Source organism: Tamandua tetradactyla, chromosome 8 (assembly GCF_023851605.1).
Source record: "Tamandua tetradactyla isolate mTamTet1 chromosome 8, mTamTet1.pri, whole genome shotgun sequence".
Lineage (NCBI taxonomy): Eukaryota > Metazoa > Chordata > Mammalia > Pilosa > Myrmecophagidae > Tamandua > Tamandua tetradactyla.
The window spans coordinates 71,839,545-71,860,472 of record NC_135334.1 but is presented as its reverse complement, the minus strand read 5'-3'; the positions used below and the strand labels follow the sequence as shown (position 1 = coordinate 71,860,472).

Here is a 20,928-nt window from a genome sequence, read left to right as displayed (position 1 = left end):
GTATACTGCATTCTGGCAGCTAGCAAACTAAAATACCCACCTAGTTCAGTAACATGTCCTCCTAAGGATGTGACTGTGCTGGATGGGAAGCAGCCAGGCTCACTCTTTCATTGGTCTGGGGACTTCAGGGAGGTGGATCTCCCCTTTGTAAAATGGAATAAAATAAGCCCACAGCATCTAAGATTCCCAAGACCCTTCAAACTTCCCAAAAAGTATTGGAAGTACAGGGCAGACAAGACTATTCTCATTTTGCAGAAAAATAGGTCTGAGACCCATGAGCTTTGGAGGAGCCTCCTATTACAGGAGCAGCAGACATGGAGTAGCAGCTACTGGATGAGGAAAGCTCAAGTGGCCTCGCAGGGGAAGGAGAAGCAAGAGCAAAGCCATTGCTGTGCCTCCAGGTGCCCCTTCACTTGCCACCTCAGCATAGAACCAGGGTGTGGACACAAGAATGAACTGGACGACGGTGAGCCCAAGACTGAATGCAGGAAGTCGAAGATGAGTCACACACTCCTTTCAAGGTCAGGTGGCTCCTCCCCTGCCCACCAGGTACCAAAAGGGCCCAGTGGACCAAGAACGTTGGTAAAAGTTACAAGAGAGGGAGGAGACACCAAGGTTGAGCTTGCTTTATGGGTGGCTTGCAGGGTGGGCATGGAATGAAGATTCAGGCTGAATTTTAAGGGACAGGGGCTTGGAATCATGGCTAGTACCAGGCCCCACTCAGTATCTAATGAGGTCAACATCAGGACTGAGGGGCAAAGAGAGATGAGGTAGGGAGGAGTGGTGAGAATGTGGGGAGAGGGAAGGGAGGTGGTGGGAAAAGGGGGATGAGGAAGAAGTGGGAGGAAGGGGAAGGGAAAGAGGGAAGGAGGAAAAGGGAATGGGGTCTGGCTGGAGCCAAAGCCAGAAGTGGTCAAGTCAGCAGAGGGAGACGCTCAAAAGGGAGTCTCCTGAGAAGTGCAGGCAGCCATGAGGGCCCGTTTCAGCTGCTCATAGGTGACGAACATCACCACATTCCAGGAACCCAAGCGAAGAAAGGAGGGCATGAACCTAGGAGAGAGATATCTTAGGTTACAAGGTACATCTTAGTGACCCCATGGGGCACATCTACCTCCCGCTTACTCCACTGGGTCCAGGGATCCAATCCAAACCTACTGCTCTGTTTCAAAGAAAGCTGGGAGGGCCCAGGAACTAAGTGAGACTCACAGCTGTGTGGCTATGAGCAAGTATCCTCTCTGAATCTCCAATTAACACATATAAAATAGGGATGACAGCATCCCTGGAAGGAGTATCAGTGAGAAGAGGAGAGAATATCTGTGAAATAGAAATAGTTTGAATCCTCCTTGCTACTTAGCAACAGGATCAAGTGGTTCTCTTCCACCTGTGTGAAAGGTATGGGTAGCCAGGAGGCCCTGGAATTGGGTGAGGTGGATCAGAGGCTCACCCTTTGTAGAAAGCTTGGGGTCCCTCCTTCTGAAGCATGGTAAGGGCACAATGACCAGCGCTGCTGTACTGGCCCAGGGCAGAGTTCATGTATCTCGTCTTGACCACGTCGACAGGAGAGGCAATCATGGTGGTGCAGAAGCCTGCCCCAAAGGCAGAAGTGAAGTGGCAAGGGAGGTCATCTGCAAGGAGGAGGAACAGGCAAGTCAGTCAGGGCCCCTCACCTCATCATTCCAGAAGGGAAACCAAGGCCTGGAGATATACTTAAATAATCAGGAGCCTAGTCTTAGAGAGACAGAGACTCCAGCTGGGCTATCTCCTTAGGACCTAAAATAGCAATTTTCTCAATTTAGCCTTAGTTTCTCAACCTGAAAAATAGAACTTCATCCCAGGTGGCTTCCATAGGGTGAATTAGAGATGTAAACTCACCTTACAAGCACAAGGGCAAGAGAATGGAAAGATGTTGGTTTTCAGGTAAACTGACTCTCATGTGCCCTTATTGGAAGAAGAGCAAGACCCAGTAACATTTTCTCCAACTCACCCGTCATGAGGTTGGCCTTTAGGAGGGCATCCTTGATGAGGTCATAGGTCACCAGCTCTGCGCAGTTGACAATGGCATTACGAGCTACATTGGGAGAGGTCCCTACAGAAGGAAGGAGCCTATGTGAGAACAGGGCATAGGTGAGAAGGATGGAGAAGGGAAAATGCCTGGTACACACCTTTCCAGAGTCCCCGGAAACCTTCCTCCTGGGCAATGGTCTTGTAGGCATCAATAGTGCTTTGGTATCTCCGGCCACCTGCAGCCCGGGCCTGAGCTTGGAACCGGACCTTCACCACATCTGTGGGCTGGGCCACAGCCACAGCCAGGGCACCTGTGGTGCTGCCGGCCAGGAGGCGGCTCCCAATGCCGGCATCTGTGGGGAAACCATGGGGTTGAGTGGCCAGACTGGGCTTGTACTTATTTTCTGCCTCACCTCTCCTTACCAAAACCACCCATAACTTATCTCCTGACTTTCAGGAATAGAGTCCAGGCCAGCTCTTGCTATAACACCCCTTTACATCAAACAAATATCACTATGAATGTCTATTGTTTGCTAGGCACTGGAACATACCAAGGAAAAAAGCAAAAGTGATACTTAGTGCTTCCTTTCATAAAGTGTTTTCATTTACTTCATTTAACCAGCTCAATAGCCCTGAGAAATCATAACCATTTCCATCTGACAAATGTGAAAACCAAGACTCAGAGAGAAGTGGCTTTACTGCTCTCTACCAAGGCTTTACCAGGGACTGGGACTTGGGTTCTCATTCCACATCTACTTCTTCCTGAGATGTCATTTGAGAGAGTCAACCTTTTTTGTGGGTTTTCAGCTTCCTCACATGTAAAAAGGAGGGTCAGCATTCTGCCTTGGGAGCAAAAGCCCTGAGTGTTTTCAGGTTCCCCTTTTGTGTGCCCTTGGCCAAGTTCCTGCCCCTCTTCAAGCCTCAGTGTCTCCTTCTTTAACACTGGGATGTTACCATCTACTCCCAGGGTGGTTCTGCATGATGCTCAGCTCTGAGCTATGCTCAGGAATCATTTGGAGAAGCAGAGTCCCTTCCAGTTCTGTTTCTCTGATCCTCCCAGTGTTCTCAGGGCTTAAAGGAGCTATTTGGTTAAATGAACTAGGATCAGTCAAGCACCAGAAAAGGTCAGGAGGCACATGGCCCAGCTCCACACTCACGCTCAGAGCCCTTGGTGTAGAACTGCTTGACGGAGTCATAGAGGCCAATACGGACAGAGGCGAAGCTCATCTGGCGCTGTAGGCCGGCGACCAACCCATTGTAGAGGCTGCGGGGGCCCTCTGTGCGCACCATGGTCAGGATGGTGCCCAGCACACCGCGGTACTGAGCGCTGGCTGCAGTCCGCACTGGCCCCTGACTTTCTCCTTGGAGCTGCAAGACCAAGAAAGGATGGTTTCAGAGATATCCTGGTGCCTTCTCCATCTCCTACCATCCCTTTGTGCTAAAGTTTACAATCTCAAACACTTCATTGGCCCTTAAGGAATCTGTGTCTCTGGGTAGGGAGCAGAGGAGACACCATTAGGACCCCCAGGCATTATCCCCTTACCTGTAGCCGGACTTTAGCTGTATCCAGGGGGAAGGTAATGAGATCTGCAATGCAAGCAGCTGTGCCAGCCCCCAGAAACTTCACAGTGGCAGTTGGGGGCACATCTGAGGCCTTGAACCCAACCATGATGCTGGTTTTCTGCTACCTCTTCCCACGAGATGGAGAAAAATTGAAGGGGATACCTTCAATCAGCAATAAGATGAGATGGATGAACTCTGCCGGAATCTAAACCAAAGAGAGAAGCCAATCAACAGCAGGGTCCCAGGAGATCTTTCCTGATAGCACCAGCCCTCTAAATGAGGACTCAGAACAGGCCGATGAAGGAAAAGAAGAGTAAACTCTGGAGGTATGCAAGTAGGGGCTCAAGATGCAATTCCTGTCCAAGGAGTCCATATTTTTATGATGAGTTCCCTTCTTTTCACTATAGTAATCTGGATCAGGGCTAGCCTAGTGCTGCCCCATGAATACCCATGGGCCCAGTCTCTCTGTGGGCTGGGTGTGGACATTTCACAGATGATGCCCATATCCTTACTCCTGCAAATGTGTCTGGAGGGTTGGCAGAGAAGGGAAAAGGTTTCATCCAGACCATGCCTTAACAGGCACATGCAAAGCCACAGCTTATGCCCTGGGTTTCTCAGCAGGAAAAGTTCCTATGGATCTGGAATTGTAGATGACCAATTCAATCCCTTTCCAGCCCATCAGTTTCATTCTTTCCTCTACCCCTCACACAGCTCAGGCTCTATAGTCTTTCAACAACACTGCTTTGCTAGGCACTGGTTCACTGAGGTACAGGAGACGTAATATCTGTCATTAGAAGGGGTTATTGTCTGGCAGGTGATTCAAGCTGCATTTGGGGCTTGCAGGACATAAACTCAAAATGCAGAGGAGGGAACAAATGACTTCGAGAGAGGGCAGGAAAAATGGGTGATCAGAAATGATTTCTTAGACAAGGTAATGCTTAGGTGAGCCTTGAGGTATACTGGGCAATTCTCAGAGCTCTCCCTTCTGGCCTACTGTATGATGCAGTGAAAACTGCTCTCCCTCTTTGGTAGTTTCCTTTCCTCCAACACAGGGGATCCACATCTTCACCACAAGAGAAGTGGGATGGGGAGATGTAGGTCAGAGGCTATGAAGAATGAAACAGGAAACCAAAGTCTCCATTTTGTTCTCTGCCCACGGAGGAAGTGAGCCCAGCACCCAGTGTGGGAGGGACACATGCCTTTCTCCCCTCTGTGTTCAATTCTCTGATTTCATAAGAGCAGCGGCTCTGAGTCTAGCCTGATTGGCTGCCCTGTTGCTGGGGCCCAGGAGGAAAGACTTGGCCCACTGGAGGGAAGGAGGATGTGGTGGGAGTCTGCTGTAAACACACAGAACAAGGAAAACAAACAGCTCACCTAGCTTCTTCCTCCTGGGCTTTCTCCAGGTGGTTGGGGTAAACAGGGAAATCAGGTGGCTACTTATGTATCAAATGCATAAGGAGCCCCTAAAGGTCAGGACTTGGTCTTATTCATCTGTTTCCTCGAAGCCTGGCTCCCAAAGGCTCAGTGAAGATTGGCGCTTAGATGGCTGAATGGGTTGAATGTGCTCCCAGACTCCGCCCGCAGCCTAGCTCCAAGGAATTCTCCCTGCTCGGACATTCCCATTCTCCTTGAGATGTTCCCTACCTTTCCAGCCCCACTCACTGGCACTCTATTATAAACTCATGGAATCCTCGGAGCAGCCCTGAGAGGAGCAGCCCTTACTAAAATATTACACCTGAGGAAACTTAGTACGAGCCACAGGCTCCAAAGCTTATGCTATTTGCTTTGCACTGCTGCTGAGCTCATTTCTTTCCTGCTCTTTTCTCAGCCTCAGGCATGGGCAGGGCCTTTCATGAGGAAGTCTCAGAGCAAGTTTTCTCAGACCTGAGTTCTGAGAAGTTTCAAGCAAGTGGCATCCATTCTCTGAGCATCAAAGACATGATGGCATTAGTCTACTATATGTCTAACCTTGAACTGGGTTGCAGGGTGTTGTGAGGGCCAGAGAATAGTAAAACACAGGCCCTACCCACTTTGAAGACAACTGCCCAGAATTCAGTTGCCATTTTGAATGCTGCCTTGGGTTTGTCAAAAGTCAGGACCTTCAGAGGGGAAATGTATGGGTACAAAGGTCACCTGGGCTAAAAACCCTAATAAGAAGAGTAAAACTTGGGCCTAAAAATACAATTTCCAACAAATAACCCAGAGTCCAAAAAAGTATACCCGATTACTACTCTCAGTCTCAGGGACAGCCAAAGTCAATAATGTAGTTAGAACAATAGGTTCCTGTCCTAACTCTGTCTCTGACTCCCACAGTGACCTGGAGCCAATCACTGCCCCACCTGGGTCTCAGTTTCCCCTTCTGTAAAATGGAACCACCATCCTTGGCTCCCCAGGATCACCTTAAGAGCCATGATGAAAGCAGGGATGTATGAAAGTGCTTTGGGAATTGTGAAGAGCGATTTCACGGGGATGCTGTAGTTATTCTGATAATAACCCGCTGACATCCCCCAGACCCCGGGACTAAGGAGTACCAGGAGACCCCTCTCCTTTGACGAATTCTTACCTGGCTTTATAAGGTCTCACGTTGAGGCCTCCAAGATCAAGCTTCTCTAAAGGCATCCCATTCTTCAAAGCTGCCAGTGGCTATCAAGGCCTGATCTCCTTGATTTTCCATAGAAGATGGCTCAGAGACAGAACACCTAACGATCATACTATGTGTCCTGTGGGTGAAGGCAGAAGAGAATTTAGAAAGGGAAATCCACCTTAAAGGACCACACCCTAACAGAGAAAGGGCTCCCTGCCTAAGGCAAACATTGCTTTTGGATGCGAGGGGTGAATCAGAGCTGTTTCACCAAGTACCAAGTAAGTGCACACACTGTAGGGGAAAAACGAAGCGAGGAGTTCTGCTCCCCGCGGTATCAAACACTGGCTCTCTTCCAAGCTTCTACTTTAGTGACACTCAATACTCCAGGATAAGCATGCCCGGCAGTCGGCAGACTCTGGATAAGCGGGAGTCTTGTGAGCGGTCACGATACGACAGACTCCTGGGCGCTGATTAAGGGCCAGGCAGGGGCAGCGAGGAAGATGGAGGGACTGGGAGCACGCCTTGCAGAGGCCGGGTGCAGCAGATCAAAGCCTCCCCCCAGCTCCAGGAAAGGTGTCAGTCCCCCACACTGGAGGCGGGGCGGTGGGGGATATTCTGGACACCGCTTAAGAGTCGAAGGCCCCCCACCCAAGGCGGTGCTGGACATTCTGGCCCAGGCGTGGGCGCGGAAAGCCGGGCGTGGGGTGGGGGGACTTAAATTACAGCTAACTGAACACAAGTGATAAAGAACAAAAGGGAGCTAGAAAAAGGATGAGAGAAGAGAGATAAAAAGAACATAAAGGAAAATATAAAATAGGCGGAGAGGACGGAAGAGAAAATTAAAGGGAGGAGAGCGCGCAGGCTCGCGCGGCCGGGTTGCAGGCGTGGAACCTGGCGTCAGGAGCAGGTGGAGCGAGCGCAGGGCAGGGGCCGAGCTCACCCGGCCGCTGAAAGAACAAGAGAATACAGGCAGCTCCGTCGGTCGGCAGGTGCCGGGCGCGTGGAGGGGACGCAGGCAGTGCTCGATCACAAGGCGCGTCCAGCCGGGCTTGCAACGAGAACCGTAAAGGGTGCTGTGAGACTTATGGCTCGGGGGCGGGAACTGGAGCAGGGCGGGGCCTAGGAGCCGGGGCGGGGCCGCAGGGCCCGCTGCACTTAGTGTGGGGAGGGAACCCTCCGGCCCCCACATTTCCGCAGGGACAGCGGCGCCCAGGCGTCTTTGCTGCGCGTCCTCCAGTCACCGATCACCGCTTTTACCCTTTCATTCCTTCCAGACGGTTATTCCCTCGCTGCCTCCGCCTCACACTCCTTGCGGTCTCGCCAACGTCCTTGTGAGAATGACAAAACTGACGCCCGGAAAGAATCAGAGGTTTGCCCCGGGTCACAGAGGCCTCTGCTTCCCAGTGGCTGGGGTATACTTGTATTCCCCTCCTTTCCTAGCCCAGTCTGCCTACCCCCCATCTCCTCAAACCACCCACTCGCGTTGGGCAAGAGCGCGCGCAGCTGAAGGGCGGGGCCTCCCGACCGGCCTCGCTATAATTGGCTATAGCTGCGGCCGTTGGCAGAGGAAAGAACCAATCCGTGCTGGAGCGGCAGGTGGCTGGGCAACTGCCAAGGGCCTTTGGGCGCCGCGGGGCGCGCCTTTTCGGTCACCGCCCTGCCACGCCTTGGGACCTCGGAGGCCTCAGGCTCTAGCCGAGCGGATGCACAGACAAGGACGCGCATGCGTCCTTTCCGGCAGAAGCTGGCGCTCCACAATTGAGAAGGCAGAACAGGACCCGGCCAGGGTTCGCCCTAGAGGGGCTAACCTTTTTGTGGGGGCTGCCAGACGCATAAGGCCAGTAATTGTGTTCTGTGCACGGGACAAACAGTGCATTTTGGGAGCAAAAGAAAGAAACACGCCTCTATCCTTACTTTTAAGTTCCTCTGTTCCTGTTCCCATCCCTGTCTGCCCCGCAAGACTGTTTTAAGGATTGGTTGAGGTAGTGGCTGTATTGTAAAGCTCTCAAGAGCAGAAACCTAGTTCCTATTTTTTGGTAGTACAACACTTCAAGAGCAAATATATAGTACAGACTTAATATGTGCTGTTTCTACTGCTGTTGAAAGTGCCTTGAAAAGTTTAATGGGAGGATAAGATGGGAGATTTCTGAAGTGCAATTACAATGGCAAGTTCACTATCTCATACACATGCATTCCCACCCTCACCCCACCATGAGGCAGGTATTTCCACTTCACAGATGAAACAGAGTCTCACAGAGATTAAATCACCTGGCTGGTGTGACATATCTGTGACTTAAATCCTGGTTATATGGCTCCATTTGTGTGCTTGCTGTGTTGTCTACAAGCAGAAGGAATTGTTAGGGCATGGCTGAGAAAACTAGAGCTGGAACGGGACAAGATAATTATAGCAGGGAGGGGAAGCACTGAACACATGGTCCTAGCAGAAGCAAAATGGAAACCGAGAGGTCAGGACAGAAAACGATTTCTGGCACTGGTGAATCTCCCAGGGAATGACTGAAAAAACTAGAGCTGAAACGGAACAAGATAATTATAGCAGAAAGGGGAAACACTGAGCACTTGGTCCTAGCAGAAGCAAAATGGAAGCTGAGAGGTCATGTCTCTGGGGAATCTCCCATCCACTTAGCTGGTCTAGCTTTTGTACTTGAGCTCCTAAATCTGACTCTGAGGAATTTACTCCCTTGGATGCTCACCAAATTTGCTAGTGATCTTAAAGGAGCAGGAACAGGATGGAACCCAAACCCGGGAAATAAATGTCATCCTGATTGTTGAAACAGGGAATAAACTGGATTACAAAGACTGTATACCAGTAAAATGATTTCCTCGGTGAAAATCAGGGACCCAGCAGCTCCTGATGATGTGTGACAGATACATAAACAGGAAGTAGAGATCACCAGGACCCAACATAGAGTTCTTTAGAAGAAATGCTGTTAGAATGCAGTATTTCTTTTTCTCCCTCACTCCTCTTTTCCTTCCTTGATGGAGCCAGGCAGATCAGAGCAATGCTACAGCCACTGTACCCCTGGGTTTTTAGCAAGCTGTTTGCTCAAGTCATAAAATGTCCTTATGGACAAGTTGGAGGATGTATGGGGTACAGATAAATGCATTTTAAAAACTTGTTTCTCATTTTTTCAATGAATTTATACTCATTAACACCATAATTTATTTGTAAGCATATTATAGATGCTAATCATCAAACTGAAAAGACTTTTACATATTTTGCTGTATATTATCATCATACCAGAAAATAATTCACTGTACTCAGTTACAGTTTTAGAACTTCAAAATCTTTAAATACAAACTTTTTTAAACATTGAAAATGAAAAAGACACAAGAGTAGCAGAGGAGACTGAAAATATTTTTAAAAATGTAAATGTCTCTGATAATTTTTGCTAAAGGTAAGGAGTATGTTGGCCCTATTAACTCCTCCTAAAAACAAAAATTGTCCGACTGCATTTTAAAAAAGAAATCAAGGAAATTAGATGGTCGTTTTTTTAAAGAAAAAGTTGAATTTAAATTATAAAAATAAAACAACTATAATTACAAGTAAAACTGAAGTCGGTAAGTTGAAAAATTAAAAATTCCCATTCTAATTAATATTTGGGATATTAAAAGAATCAATGACTCAAAAAAATCTTTGAAACCATTCATTGTATCTTTAAAATTAGGTTAGTATTACCAAACAAGTGGGCCTGTTTGTCTGATGTGCGTAGAAGTTAATGCAGTGACACCAGAATTTCGAGAAAGGGTTTTTATTGCAGGATACGCAAGCAAGGAGACAAGAGAATAATAATAATAATAAAAAGTTCAAATCTATCTCCCTGAGTCTAAAGAGCTTAGGGTTTTTATGGTATTTAAACAAAGGAAGCTGGAAATAGTGATGTTATTAAAGTTGGCATATACTGATGGTTATGTTCCAGCCACATTTAATAGGGAGAGTGCAAGTGCAGACCAGAGAAGCCCTTGAAAGCTGACAAAAGCCTGCTAAGGTAAGGGTAAACATCTGACTACAACAGTTCTGTAAATCGCTCAGTTAACATAACAAGCTAAAATAGCACGTACAACTACAAATAAAAGGTATAAGCTAAATTACAAGTAAAACCACTGTATCGGTAACTTGAAAAATCTAAAAATTCCAATTATTCTAAGTAACATTGAGATGCTAAAAAAACCAATGACTCAAGAAAAACTTTTAAATCATTTAGTTTATCTTTAAAATTAGGTTAGTGCAATTTAAGATTCAGATTGCTTAAGATCATGTCTTCATAGTAGATTTGTCTGTTACTAGAGTATTTTGATCTGAAAATAAAGACTTATTGCTTTTAATATATAGTTCTAACCTAGAATCACAATCCTTGGTTTGCAAACATCCAGTTTCATTTTATATTAGTTGGTAGAGAACCTAAACAAAAATTCTTAAATTAAGGTGAAAACATACAGCAGCCATAGCTACCAAAGTGGAAAAAATTGTTTTTTTCTATCAAGATCCTATGAGTGAAAAACCAAAAATGAGTGACAAAATCTACACACAAATATTGTTTATAAATAGAATGTTTGCCAAAAAGTGGAAACAAATGTTCATCAATGGACGAATATATAAATAAAACATGGTTTATCCATACAATGGAATGTTGTTTGGCAATAAAAAGAAATGAAGTTCTGATACATACTATAACATGGATGAACCTTGAAAACATGATGCTAAGTGAAAAAAAGCCAGTCATGAAAGACCACGTATTGTATGATTTCACTTCCATGAAATGTCCAGAATAGGCAAATCTATGGTGACAGTAGATTAATGATTGCCTAGCATTGGGGAGAATGGGGGAGTTGGAGGTGACAGCTGAAAGGTTTTTTTTCAGGGTGATAAAGATGTTCTAAAATTGATTGTGACAGCTGTTATGTTAACTTATATATCCTAAAAACCTTGAATTATACACTTTAAATTGATGATTTATATGGTATGTGAATTATATTTAAAAAATATTTTTATATTTCAAAAAAAGGAAAAACAAACATGCACATTGGTCATGTTAACATCCTTTCTAGGATTGCTCATTGCCCTTTGAATAAATTCTAAATGTATATATGAAAAATGCTTTCTAGCTATTGGACAAAGGCCCTGGATTCTTTTGCCCGGCACACTAAATAACCAATTCCTGAGATAGTGGAGTTTCAAAGAGAGAAAGAGTTTATTTCTAGGTGTGTAGTAGGAGAGCAGATGGCCCTAGCAGCCCAAAATCTGTCTCCCCAAACTGCAGTAATCCAGATAGTTTTATTAGAGAAAAAATGGGCAGGATTTAGGATAATGAACACAGTGGCCCCAGATGATGTAATTAGAGGTGATCTGATTATTGAGCATAAGCAGATTGATTACATGCTTAGTGTCAAGATGTATGAAAGAAAATGGTGGAATGAGGTATAGATGACTTATAGGTTAAAGTCTAAGCTACTCGCATGTCAGGTGGACTCATTTTGGTTACATCCAGTCTCTGTTATCAAGCTAACTTTGTCTTGGGATGGGTTAGTTCTGGGCGGACCCGAGATCATTAGCAAACATTAGGGGCTGTCTTTGTGATTACAGGACTCTAAAGTTGAAAAACCAGATAACTGAGTACAAATGAAGGTTGGTTACAGGGTTTTTACAATCACCGGGGCAGAAGATAAGGGCTATACAATCGTTATCAGAGATCAAGGCAGCTGGATTACAATTTAGAGATTTCAGGAATTTCCCTCTGTCTACTCTAATATACTAGAAAGAAAAAGGAATATCTATATAATGACTCAGTCATGAAAATCATTCCTTAAATCCTGATATTTTTTTAGTTACAACAGGAGATGTCAGTGAATCTCTGTAGTCTGAGTTAGGACCTTAATAAAGCAAGGTTTTAAATTATACATAACTGTGTTGATTTGCATACCTTCAGCCAATGTTCAACTGATACACATAATTTACAGATAGCCACAGGAATTCTTAATGCCCCATTATATCATCTCTTAATACTGAATGTTTATTGTTTTCTACTTTTGCTACTTTGGATACCAAGTAGTCTTTTCACAGAAAGAGTTAAATTTCTTTCCATATCCCCCAAGAGTGTAGGCACCAAAATATAAAATTAAACAAGATATATGTTTGAGAAACTAGCATTTCACCATATTACAATATCACCATTGCAAGATTTGTAAAAACTGCTTATAATTAACAGCTATCATAAAGCCTATAAAATATGTCCTTAGATTTATAAAGGAAATACAGACGGTCTCAAGATAAAAATACAGTTCCAATAGCTAAAAAAGTTCTTTGTTGCCTTAAGCAGTGAGTAAGACTTCAGACAATATTAAATGTTCCCAAGCTATAACACAACAAACTTTTAATAGATTTCAACATATGGTACACTGCAGTGGCAAGATTCTTTTTAGTGACTGGTATTATAAAGCTAACTTGAAGAAAGAAAAGAAGAAAAAAGAGACAAAGTGTGAACAACAAATGGTGTGACCAAATTAATGCAAATGAAGATTTGGAGTAAGAAGTGAAGAAGGTGATGCCGTTGTAAACATTAAGTTCTTTGCAGAAGTGGAACTCCCAGACCTGCATAAAATGGTTGTGAAAACAAACAAAAACAATTGGTTTCAGTGTGAAACACCTTCCAAGAATGAGTGAGCAAAGTTAAGGACATGGAGAGAGTTTTTTATGGAAATATCAGAGGTTTTAATTTTCATTAGAGAAGTTATGGGCTTACGGAAAAGTATGGGACGCTTCGTGAATTTGCATGTCATCCTTGCACAAGAGTCCTGCTCTTCTCCTGTATCATTCCAATTTTAGTGTATGTGCTGCTGACGCAAGATTTGTAAGAGTTTTTGAAGCTTTCTTTCCTGTAAATGTTATGCATAGAAATTAACCTGAATTAACCTTTGTGGTTTAATTCAGATCTAAACAGTGCAATTTCAAAGCATAGCTTAAGAGAAACCCGTTTTGCTTCTGTTGTGGCAACAGCAGAGTTTCGTTTTGTTGTTAGGTTAGTTGCTTCCTCAGTGACCAATTTCAAGTGGTTCTGCACCCTCATTTACTCTGAGGCAGAAGTCAAATTAGGTTCTCCATTCCCATCAGAAGCATCACTGAGTTTCTGTTTGCAAGTGACTAAAAGTATACAACATGATGATACAACCACAGAAATTCTGCGGTTTGTTCCTTAATATTTCCAATGTTTTATATACACCCATTTTGACATGAGCAAACTCCCCTTATAGTTCTATTTTATCAAAGAAAAAGTGTTTGAATAGTTTCTCCTATCCTGTCATTCAACATCATGAGGACATTTGAAGTAGAAATTATTTCAGGATCATGACCCTTTAACTGAGAAATTAAGATTTAAGGGATAATTTTGATTACTGAATCATATTCCTTTTTGCTTTCTGGAATATTGGAGTAGACAGCAGGGAATACCTGAAATCCCTAAACTATACCTCAGCCCCGATATCTGAAATGATTGTAAAAGCCCTTATCTTGTGCCTGTGTAGGATTGTAAGAACTGTTACTCCCTTTATCTGATCTTTTTTTTTTTTTTTTTGTAGGGCAAAGGCCCTAATCCCAATGAAGAATTTAAGTCAGCCATTAACTAGCTTCAGTCTCGGACATTTGTAAATCCAGTCAGCTAGACTCTACTATTGAAAGAAAACTTGTCTCCCTTCCTTTTGGCTTTCACCTTTAATATTGAAGTGAGAGCTCTGCCTCCCCTCCATTCAATTTATGTTCTCCCCTTGGAATGATAATGATAACACTGTCTCCTTCTCTGCTTTGAGCTTGCTATTCGAAATGACCTCAGCTCGCCTTGCTAAGATCCGTAAAAACCTTGATCAACCTCAACTCAGGGAGACAGATTGGGGCCGGTAACAACCCGAAGACATTATTAATATTCAATAATTATCCCGCAGTATATCTGACAGGTTTTGAAGGCTTATACCTTTGGACAGTACAGGAAATGGGAGTCTGACTTCTGGGCACTGACTTCTGGGATAACTGGTCTAATATGCTGAGGAGGTCCACTGCTCGTGGGCTGGATGTCATCGGTGAGAGGAACCATGGGAAAAAACGTTTGGTTTTTGCTGAGGACTCTGCTCCAAGTTGCGGGGTCCAAATCAAAAAGGCTTTCATGAGCCTGGGACATGGAGGCAGGGGATTGAAATTGGCAAAAGTCAAGCTACCATAATGCAGCAGTGTGAACGGCCGCCTTGCCAGAGACCTCGATGGCGGTACTCCAGTAGACCTCTTGCTGCAGCCTGGCCCCACCCGCCCCCCGGCTGCCTCCACCTCTCCCTCGCTTCCTCCTCTCGGCTCTCCCCATCGTCCCTTGCTGTCCCCGAGGTTCCAGCACTGCCGACACCGGCTCCCCACCCAGAGGCTCTCCTGGAGGCCGCAGGCATCGACCAGGAAGAAAAGTAACATGAGATATGATCAGACAAATTACCAGCAATAGCACCTGTGCAAGCTACTGGAGAACATGCTGTTGTGAACATAATTTAAGTGTGAAGACCACAGATGAACATGTAAGAAAGTTCAGAAGTTTTGTTTTTTTCCTCAAGAGAGGATTTAATTTGCATGAAGCACACTTGGTGTGTGGGTCATGTATGTTTTTAGACCTTTTCCAATGGGTTTAATCCGAACAGCTTGCAAATTTACTACTGAAAATGTAGACTTTTTGACTAATGGCAACTGGACGACTGTGCTGGTTTGAAAGGAAGTATGCCCCCTAAGAAAAGCCATGCTTTAATATAAATCCCATTTCATAAAGGTAGAATAATCTCTATTCAATACTGTGTATTTGAAACTGTAATGAGATCATCTCCCTGGTTGATGTGATTTAGTTAAGAATGGTTGTTAAACTGGATTAGGGGATGACATGTCTCCACCCATTTGAGTGGGTCTTGATTAGTTTCTGAAGTCCTATAAAAGAGGAAACATTTTGGAGAATGAGAGATTCAGAGAGATTCAGAGAGAGCAACACTACAAAGCAGAGAGTCCACCAGCCAGCGACCTTTGGAGATGAAGAAGGAAGACACCTCCCGGGGAGCTTCATGAAATAGGAAGCCAGGAGAGAAAGCTAGCAGATGATGCCGTGTTCGCCATGTGCCCTTCCAGCTGAGAGAGAAGCCCTGACTGTGTTCGCCATGTGCCTTCTCACTTGAGAGAGAAACCCTGAACTTCATCGGCCTTCTTGAACCAAGGTATCTTTCCCTAGATGCCTTTGATTGGACATTTCTTTAGACTTGTTTTAATTGGGACATTTTCTCAGCCTTAGAACTGTAAACTAGCAACTCATTAAATTCCCCTTTTTAAAAGCCATTCCGTTTCTGGTATATTGCCTTCCAGCAGCTAGCAAACTAGAACAATGACTGATCTACCATCTGTCAATAGAGATTAATATAAATTTTGTAGAATATCATATAAATGGAATGTATAGTAGGTAGTCTATTTTGTTTTGTTTTTGTGGGGTCTTTTGCTTGTAATAATCATTTTGAAATCTAGCTGATGTTGCGTGTGTTAATATTTTGTTCCTTTCATTGCTGAGTTTTACTCCATCTATGTATATTACCCAATCTGTTAATCTATTACCTTGTGAAAGGCATGGAGAGTAATACACTTCTTAAAGGTGCCAAATTCACAATTTCCATTAACAAAGGCAGCCCTGCACAAAATATGAAGCACTCAACCTTCCATCTTCTATGAAATAGTAGAATCCATTGGAGATTTTTGAGGGACATGGTAATGTCATACAGCTCATTTAAGATTTCTAAGAGTGTTTCTTTTTACCTCTTATATTGTACATTTTTGGAGGTTCCCATTATTTCAAATATTGCTATTTCAGCTAGTTAATTTTTTACTGGACACTTTCAAGTTGGACTTGATATTTATGGATTTCCATGAGCATCTGTCAGTGTTGTGGTCTCCTTGAAAATCATTTCCATTGTCATTTTCTTAAAGATATATATTCCAGATGTGAGTATATTAGATTAACTTGTAAGCATACTGTGAGTCATAATAAACTTAGACTTTTTATAGTAAAAAAAAAAAAGGCTTTCATGGTGTAAGAGACTCAGAGGAAAACCGTAAGTAGGTTATTCTGACTGTGCTATTGCACAACTCTTATCTTTATTATGATGCAGTCACAGTATTGGGTACGTGCATGATCAAAATATCTCTGCACTTCTTCATCGGTGATTTGAACCTGTTCTGGTGCTGTAAGGAAGCTGTCTAGAAAGATTTCTCATCATTAAATAGGCAAGCATTGTGTTAAATAGGAGAGCAATGTGTTTTGTGTATCCTGTAGACCGATTCAAGCTGCTTATTCTGGCCATGTTGTTGGATAGTGACTGTTTCAGTATCAGTAGCTGACAGAGCTGCTTATACAAGACTCTTATTTTCCTAGTTATCCCATGATAGGAGTATCTTTTATAGATCTAAAGCACTGTTTTTTTTTTTTAATTTACAACATCTTGGATTTATTTGGGGTGGGGCATTGCAGGTTCAGACACAATTTTTTCCTGGGTGAGAAGAGTCATGGCCTCTCCTCTCAGCTCTTCCGGCATTTTGGGAGTCTGCTCTGCAGATCTCCTCCCTGTGACCCCTTTCCTGCACACGTCTCTCCCTCTTCCTGCCTCCCGAGCCCCTTATTTTTTACCAGCCAATAGATATGGTGCTGGGCCCTGTGCTCACTGGCCAACACCTCAAAGACACATGCAATGCACAGCAAGGTCTCCTGTGTGCCTCTGTCGGTGACCACCTGTAGGATGGTTAAGTTCTCCAGCACCCTGTTCATCATGTATTTCTCAGGCAGGTGCTCTACCTTGTGGATGAAGTTGATCGTGTACTCACAGAATGCCGTACAAGTAGTGGCCACTCTCATAGTGGGCCTATTCCATCTCCACTTTCTCCACCACTTGCTTGCCAAAAGAGTAGACCTTGGTGGAACAAGTGATTATCATGTTTTTGGGAGTCTTGCTCTGGCTGAAGACCCAGTAGAAGGAGATGCCTTCACCCTTGATGTTGGTGTTGAGGTCTGCCCAAAACTTCAGGAGGAAAAAAGCATTGGAGGGTCCTTGTTCAAAATGTTCCTTGAATCCACCTTTTTTCTCTGGGGAACTTGTCATAAATCTGGTGGATGTCCACAGCTTTGAGGTAGGGGTCATGGTAGCTTGGGCTTGACTGGCCACTATGCATGAACAGGTCTTGTTGTATGTGTCAGGAGGGTCTTGTTGTTGCTCTAGGAAGGCCGAGAATTCCAACATCCAGAGCTTGGAGCTGACCAGCTGTGGCCCTGCAAAGGAGCTGCGGGGGTGCCTAGGGTGATGGGGCAGGTCCTGCAAGAGACTTGAACCCTGGCAGAAACAGTGGAGGCTGGACAGTGTAGGTCTGTTGAGAGAAGAATTTCACATCATGGGATACTCTGGCTTGGCCTGACAAAGCTCTTTGTGAAAACCCTGGGACTGCTGGGTAGCCCGGGTCCTTGGCCAGGGCCATTTTACTGTGGAAGGCTGTAGCAGAGATGATCTGGGTAGACGACATGGAAGCCATGCTCTACAGTGTCTTTTCTTTAGCTGCCTGATCCTTTAACTTGGCCTGAATTTCACGTGCCTGCATGGAACCAACACTTGAATGTGGCTGGAGACATGCTTCCTGGTGTGGGTCTTCCTGTCTGGAGCTTGATGTTGCAGACAATCAGTTCGTTCTGACCAAACATCTTGCCCTCTTCCGGCAGGATAATCCAGTGCTGGCTGCAGGGCAGGTATATGGCCAGGGCCTCCTGGAAGCTCTGCTCGATGTCTGGGCTCCGCACACCCTCTGCCTCATTGTTGAGGAGCTTGTCCAATGCCTGACTGCCCTCCAAGACACTGCTGCCCTCGGGGAGTTGGGAGAACTCCACTCATTGGAGGCAATGATGGCGGCCTTGCCCTCCAACGCTCTGCTGGACCATATAACCACCCGAAGTGTATAATCAGTGGGTCCAAGTATCATCATATAACTGTGCATTCGTCATCACAGTTCATTTTTGATGAGGGAAGATGGGGTGGGTGTGCTAAGTTAGTTCTAGAGGTCCGTCCCCAGCACCAGCTCTTCCAGCCTCGGCTACCCTGAGGTCGTGAAGTCCGGCATTTCCACTGAAGTGTGGCCGAGGCGTGGGAGCGGGGAGTGGCCCTCCCAGCCGCTGGACTCAAATTTGAAAGCAGAAAGCCTCTAAAGTGCTTTTTAACCTATTTACTGATGGGAGGAGAGTCTACCATGATGAATGAAGTTGATCCAAATTCATTATGTATCCCTTCTTATGGTTAAAACTCATTGGCAATTTATGGAAACAGCATGGATATGTTTATCTCAAGGACATTTTCAAGGTCTGCCACATTAGTATGTTCATATATTGAAAGAAATACAGAATTTCAAAATAATCACCTGATCACCTTGCCCTTGATTCTTTACAAAACCTTCAAGAGGAGGAATGCAATTGGCAACAGATACTGGCACATCCAAATTTTTATTATATAAACTTGATAACGCAATATAATCTAGTGTTCTAGAGAGTTGAGCACTTGAATCAATGAGCTCCTCAGTAGTGCATTTCTCAAATTTATTTTTGTAATTTTTGTGATCTAACCAATGGAACCCCCGTCCCCCATGCCTCTAGGGCATCTCTATCCACTGACTTTATTGGTAGAACATCAATATGTGACCATTCCTCAAATTGCAAGAAGAAAAATTTTTCATGATTTAAACTGATTCATAAGATCAATGTCCTAGTTTCTTTTTATGCCATGAAACCTTAGTCAGCCCCAGTAAAATCAGGCAATAAATCTTAACTCTTCTTATTGTTCACAATTTCCTCCTTAATCCTATAATAATATGAAAATGTTATTATCTTCAGGCCCTTTACCATAATATCCAATAAATGGTACAGCATGTGATGATTTTGCCTCTAATGGTTCTTCAAAATATTTGCATTCACCTTTCTTTTTTTTTTTCTGTACTACTGTGGCTAGATATTCCTACCATCTTTACCTAAAGCATTAATGACTGGCAGAGCAGATGTCTCTAGAGACCTGATTAAGTGCTATGGCTGATGCACGTTCTGATTATTTGATGCCTGTATCATAGTAGTTGTTATATATTTTGTATTTTTTCTCCTGCCTAAAAGTGCCAACAACTTATTCTTTTTTTTAAATTATAACATCTGTTCCTCCTATTAATTATTTATTTTTAATCCATATGTTTTACTCTTCTGTTGATAAGGTAGATAAAAGGAACATCAGACACAAGGTTTTCACAATCACACAGTCACATTGTGAAAGCTATATCATTATACAATCATCTTCAAGAAACATGGCTAGTGGAACACAGCTCCACATTTTCAGGCAGTTCCCTCCAGCCTCTCCATTACACCTTAACTAAAAAGGTGATATCTATATAATGCGTAAGAATAACCTCTAGGAAAACCTCTCGACTCTGTTTGGAATCTCTCAGCCCTTGACCCTTTATTTTGTCTCATTTTGCTCTTCCCCCTTTTGGTCAAGAAGGTTTTCTCAATCCCTTCATGCTGAGTCTTAGGCCTAATTTTAAGTAGGCTTAGTCCATTTTTTGCGGGGTTAAGTTTCATATGAACAAACCCCAAGATTGAGAGCTCAGCCTATTGCTTTGGTTGTCCCCACTGCTTGTGAGAATATCAAGAATTCTCCACTTGGGGACGTTGATTTTCCCCTTTTCTCGCCATTCCCACAAGGGGACTTTGCAAATACTTTTTTATTCACTGTTCAAGTCACTCTGGGATTTATCAGGGCATCACACTGGACAAACCTACAAAATCTCATGCTCTACTCAAGGTTCCATGTAGTTATGGTGTTCAATTAAGCTGTCCACATAAGTTATAATAGGAAATGCACTAGTCAAAATATAAATTTTGTACCAAATAAACATTTTTTTGCTTTAGTCTCAGACATAAGTTAAAGTTTTAAAATATGAATTACCATCTATTTTCAACACCGTGCAAAACTGACATTCCTTTGTTCTTCCGTATGCAAAAACATTTTTTAATTTGTATATTTAGTCACTATCATTGTACACTCTAGGCATTCCTAGATTATACCATCTTAGTCTTTATTGTCTATTTTTCCTTCTGATTTCATTTGTGCCCCCAGGCCTCCTCCCTAAATCATTCTCACATTCAGCTTCATTCAGTGTTCTAACATTATTGTGTTACAGTTAGGTAGTATTGTGCTATCCATTTCTGAATGTTTACAATCAGTCCTGTTGCAGAGTATGTATCCCTTCAGCTCCAATTACCCAGTATTTACCCTATTTCTATTTCCTGCTGGTCTCTGTTCCCAACTGAAATTCTCCAAGTACATTCACTAATGTCAGTTCATATCAGTGAGACCATAGGTATTTGTCCTTTTGTTTCTGGCTAATCTCACTCAGAATAATGTCCTTAAGGTCCATCCATGTTGTTACATACTTTATAACTTTATTCACCAGAGCCCACTTTTTAAAATATATTTTTACTGAGAAATATCCACACATGTAGAGTCCAACCAAATTATAAAATCAGTGGCTCACAATATCACCACATGGTTGTGTATGCTTCACCATGATGATTTTTAGAACATTTGCATCACTCCAGAAAAAGAAATAAAAAGAAATAAAAGATGTTAATTTCTTTTTTTTTCTTTCTTTCCGTTAATAAAAAAAAAAAGAAATAAAAGAACTCATACATCCCATA

General features: G+C 43.7%; 1 protein-coding gene and 2 pseudogenes across 1 annotated transcript; all 3 read right to left on the bottom strand.

Moving 5' to 3' along the window:
- Window positions 1–601: 601 nt before the first annotated feature.
- UCP2 (uncoupling protein 2) lies at window positions 602–7,629 on the bottom strand. Its single transcript, XM_077113615.1, has 9 exons — window positions 7,409–7,629; window positions 7,092–7,199; window positions 6,131–6,287; window positions 3,548–3,772; window positions 3,162–3,372; window positions 2,163–2,357; window positions 1,985–2,086; window positions 1,445–1,625; window positions 602–1,050 (listed from the first exon to the last, which is right to left on the bottom strand). The coding sequence occupies exons 4-9, from the start codon at window positions 3,671–3,673 to the stop codon at window positions 936–938; spliced, it is 930 nt and encodes a 309-aa protein (XP_076969730.1). The 5' UTR covers window positions 3,674–3,772; window positions 6,131–6,287; window positions 7,092–7,199; window positions 7,409–7,629; the 3' UTR covers window positions 602–935.
- A 5,282-nt stretch (window positions 7,630–12,911) lies between these two features.
- On the bottom strand, window positions 12,912–13,012 carry LOC143645393 (U6 spliceosomal RNA; annotated as a pseudogene).
- Window positions 13,013–16,737: 3,725 nt separating this feature from the next.
- LOC143645130 (transcriptional enhancer factor TEF-3 pseudogene) lies at window positions 16,738–18,194 on the bottom strand (annotated as a pseudogene).
- Window positions 18,195–20,928: the final 2,734 nt, after the last annotated feature.

Coding starts and splice junctions, on each gene's coding strand:
- UCP2 (XM_077113615.1), bottom strand. CDS start 3,673: ATGGTTGGGTTCAAGGCCTCAGATGTGCCCCCAACTGCCACTGTGAAG. Junction 3,373..3,547: donor CAGCTAAAGTCCGGCTACAG/GTAAGGGGATAA, acceptor TTGGTCTTGCAG/CTCCAAGGAGAAAGTCAGGG. Junction 2,087..2,162: donor TTTCCGGGGACTCTGGAAAG/GTGTGTACCAGG, acceptor TTCCTTCTGTAG/GGACCTCTCCCAATGTAGCT.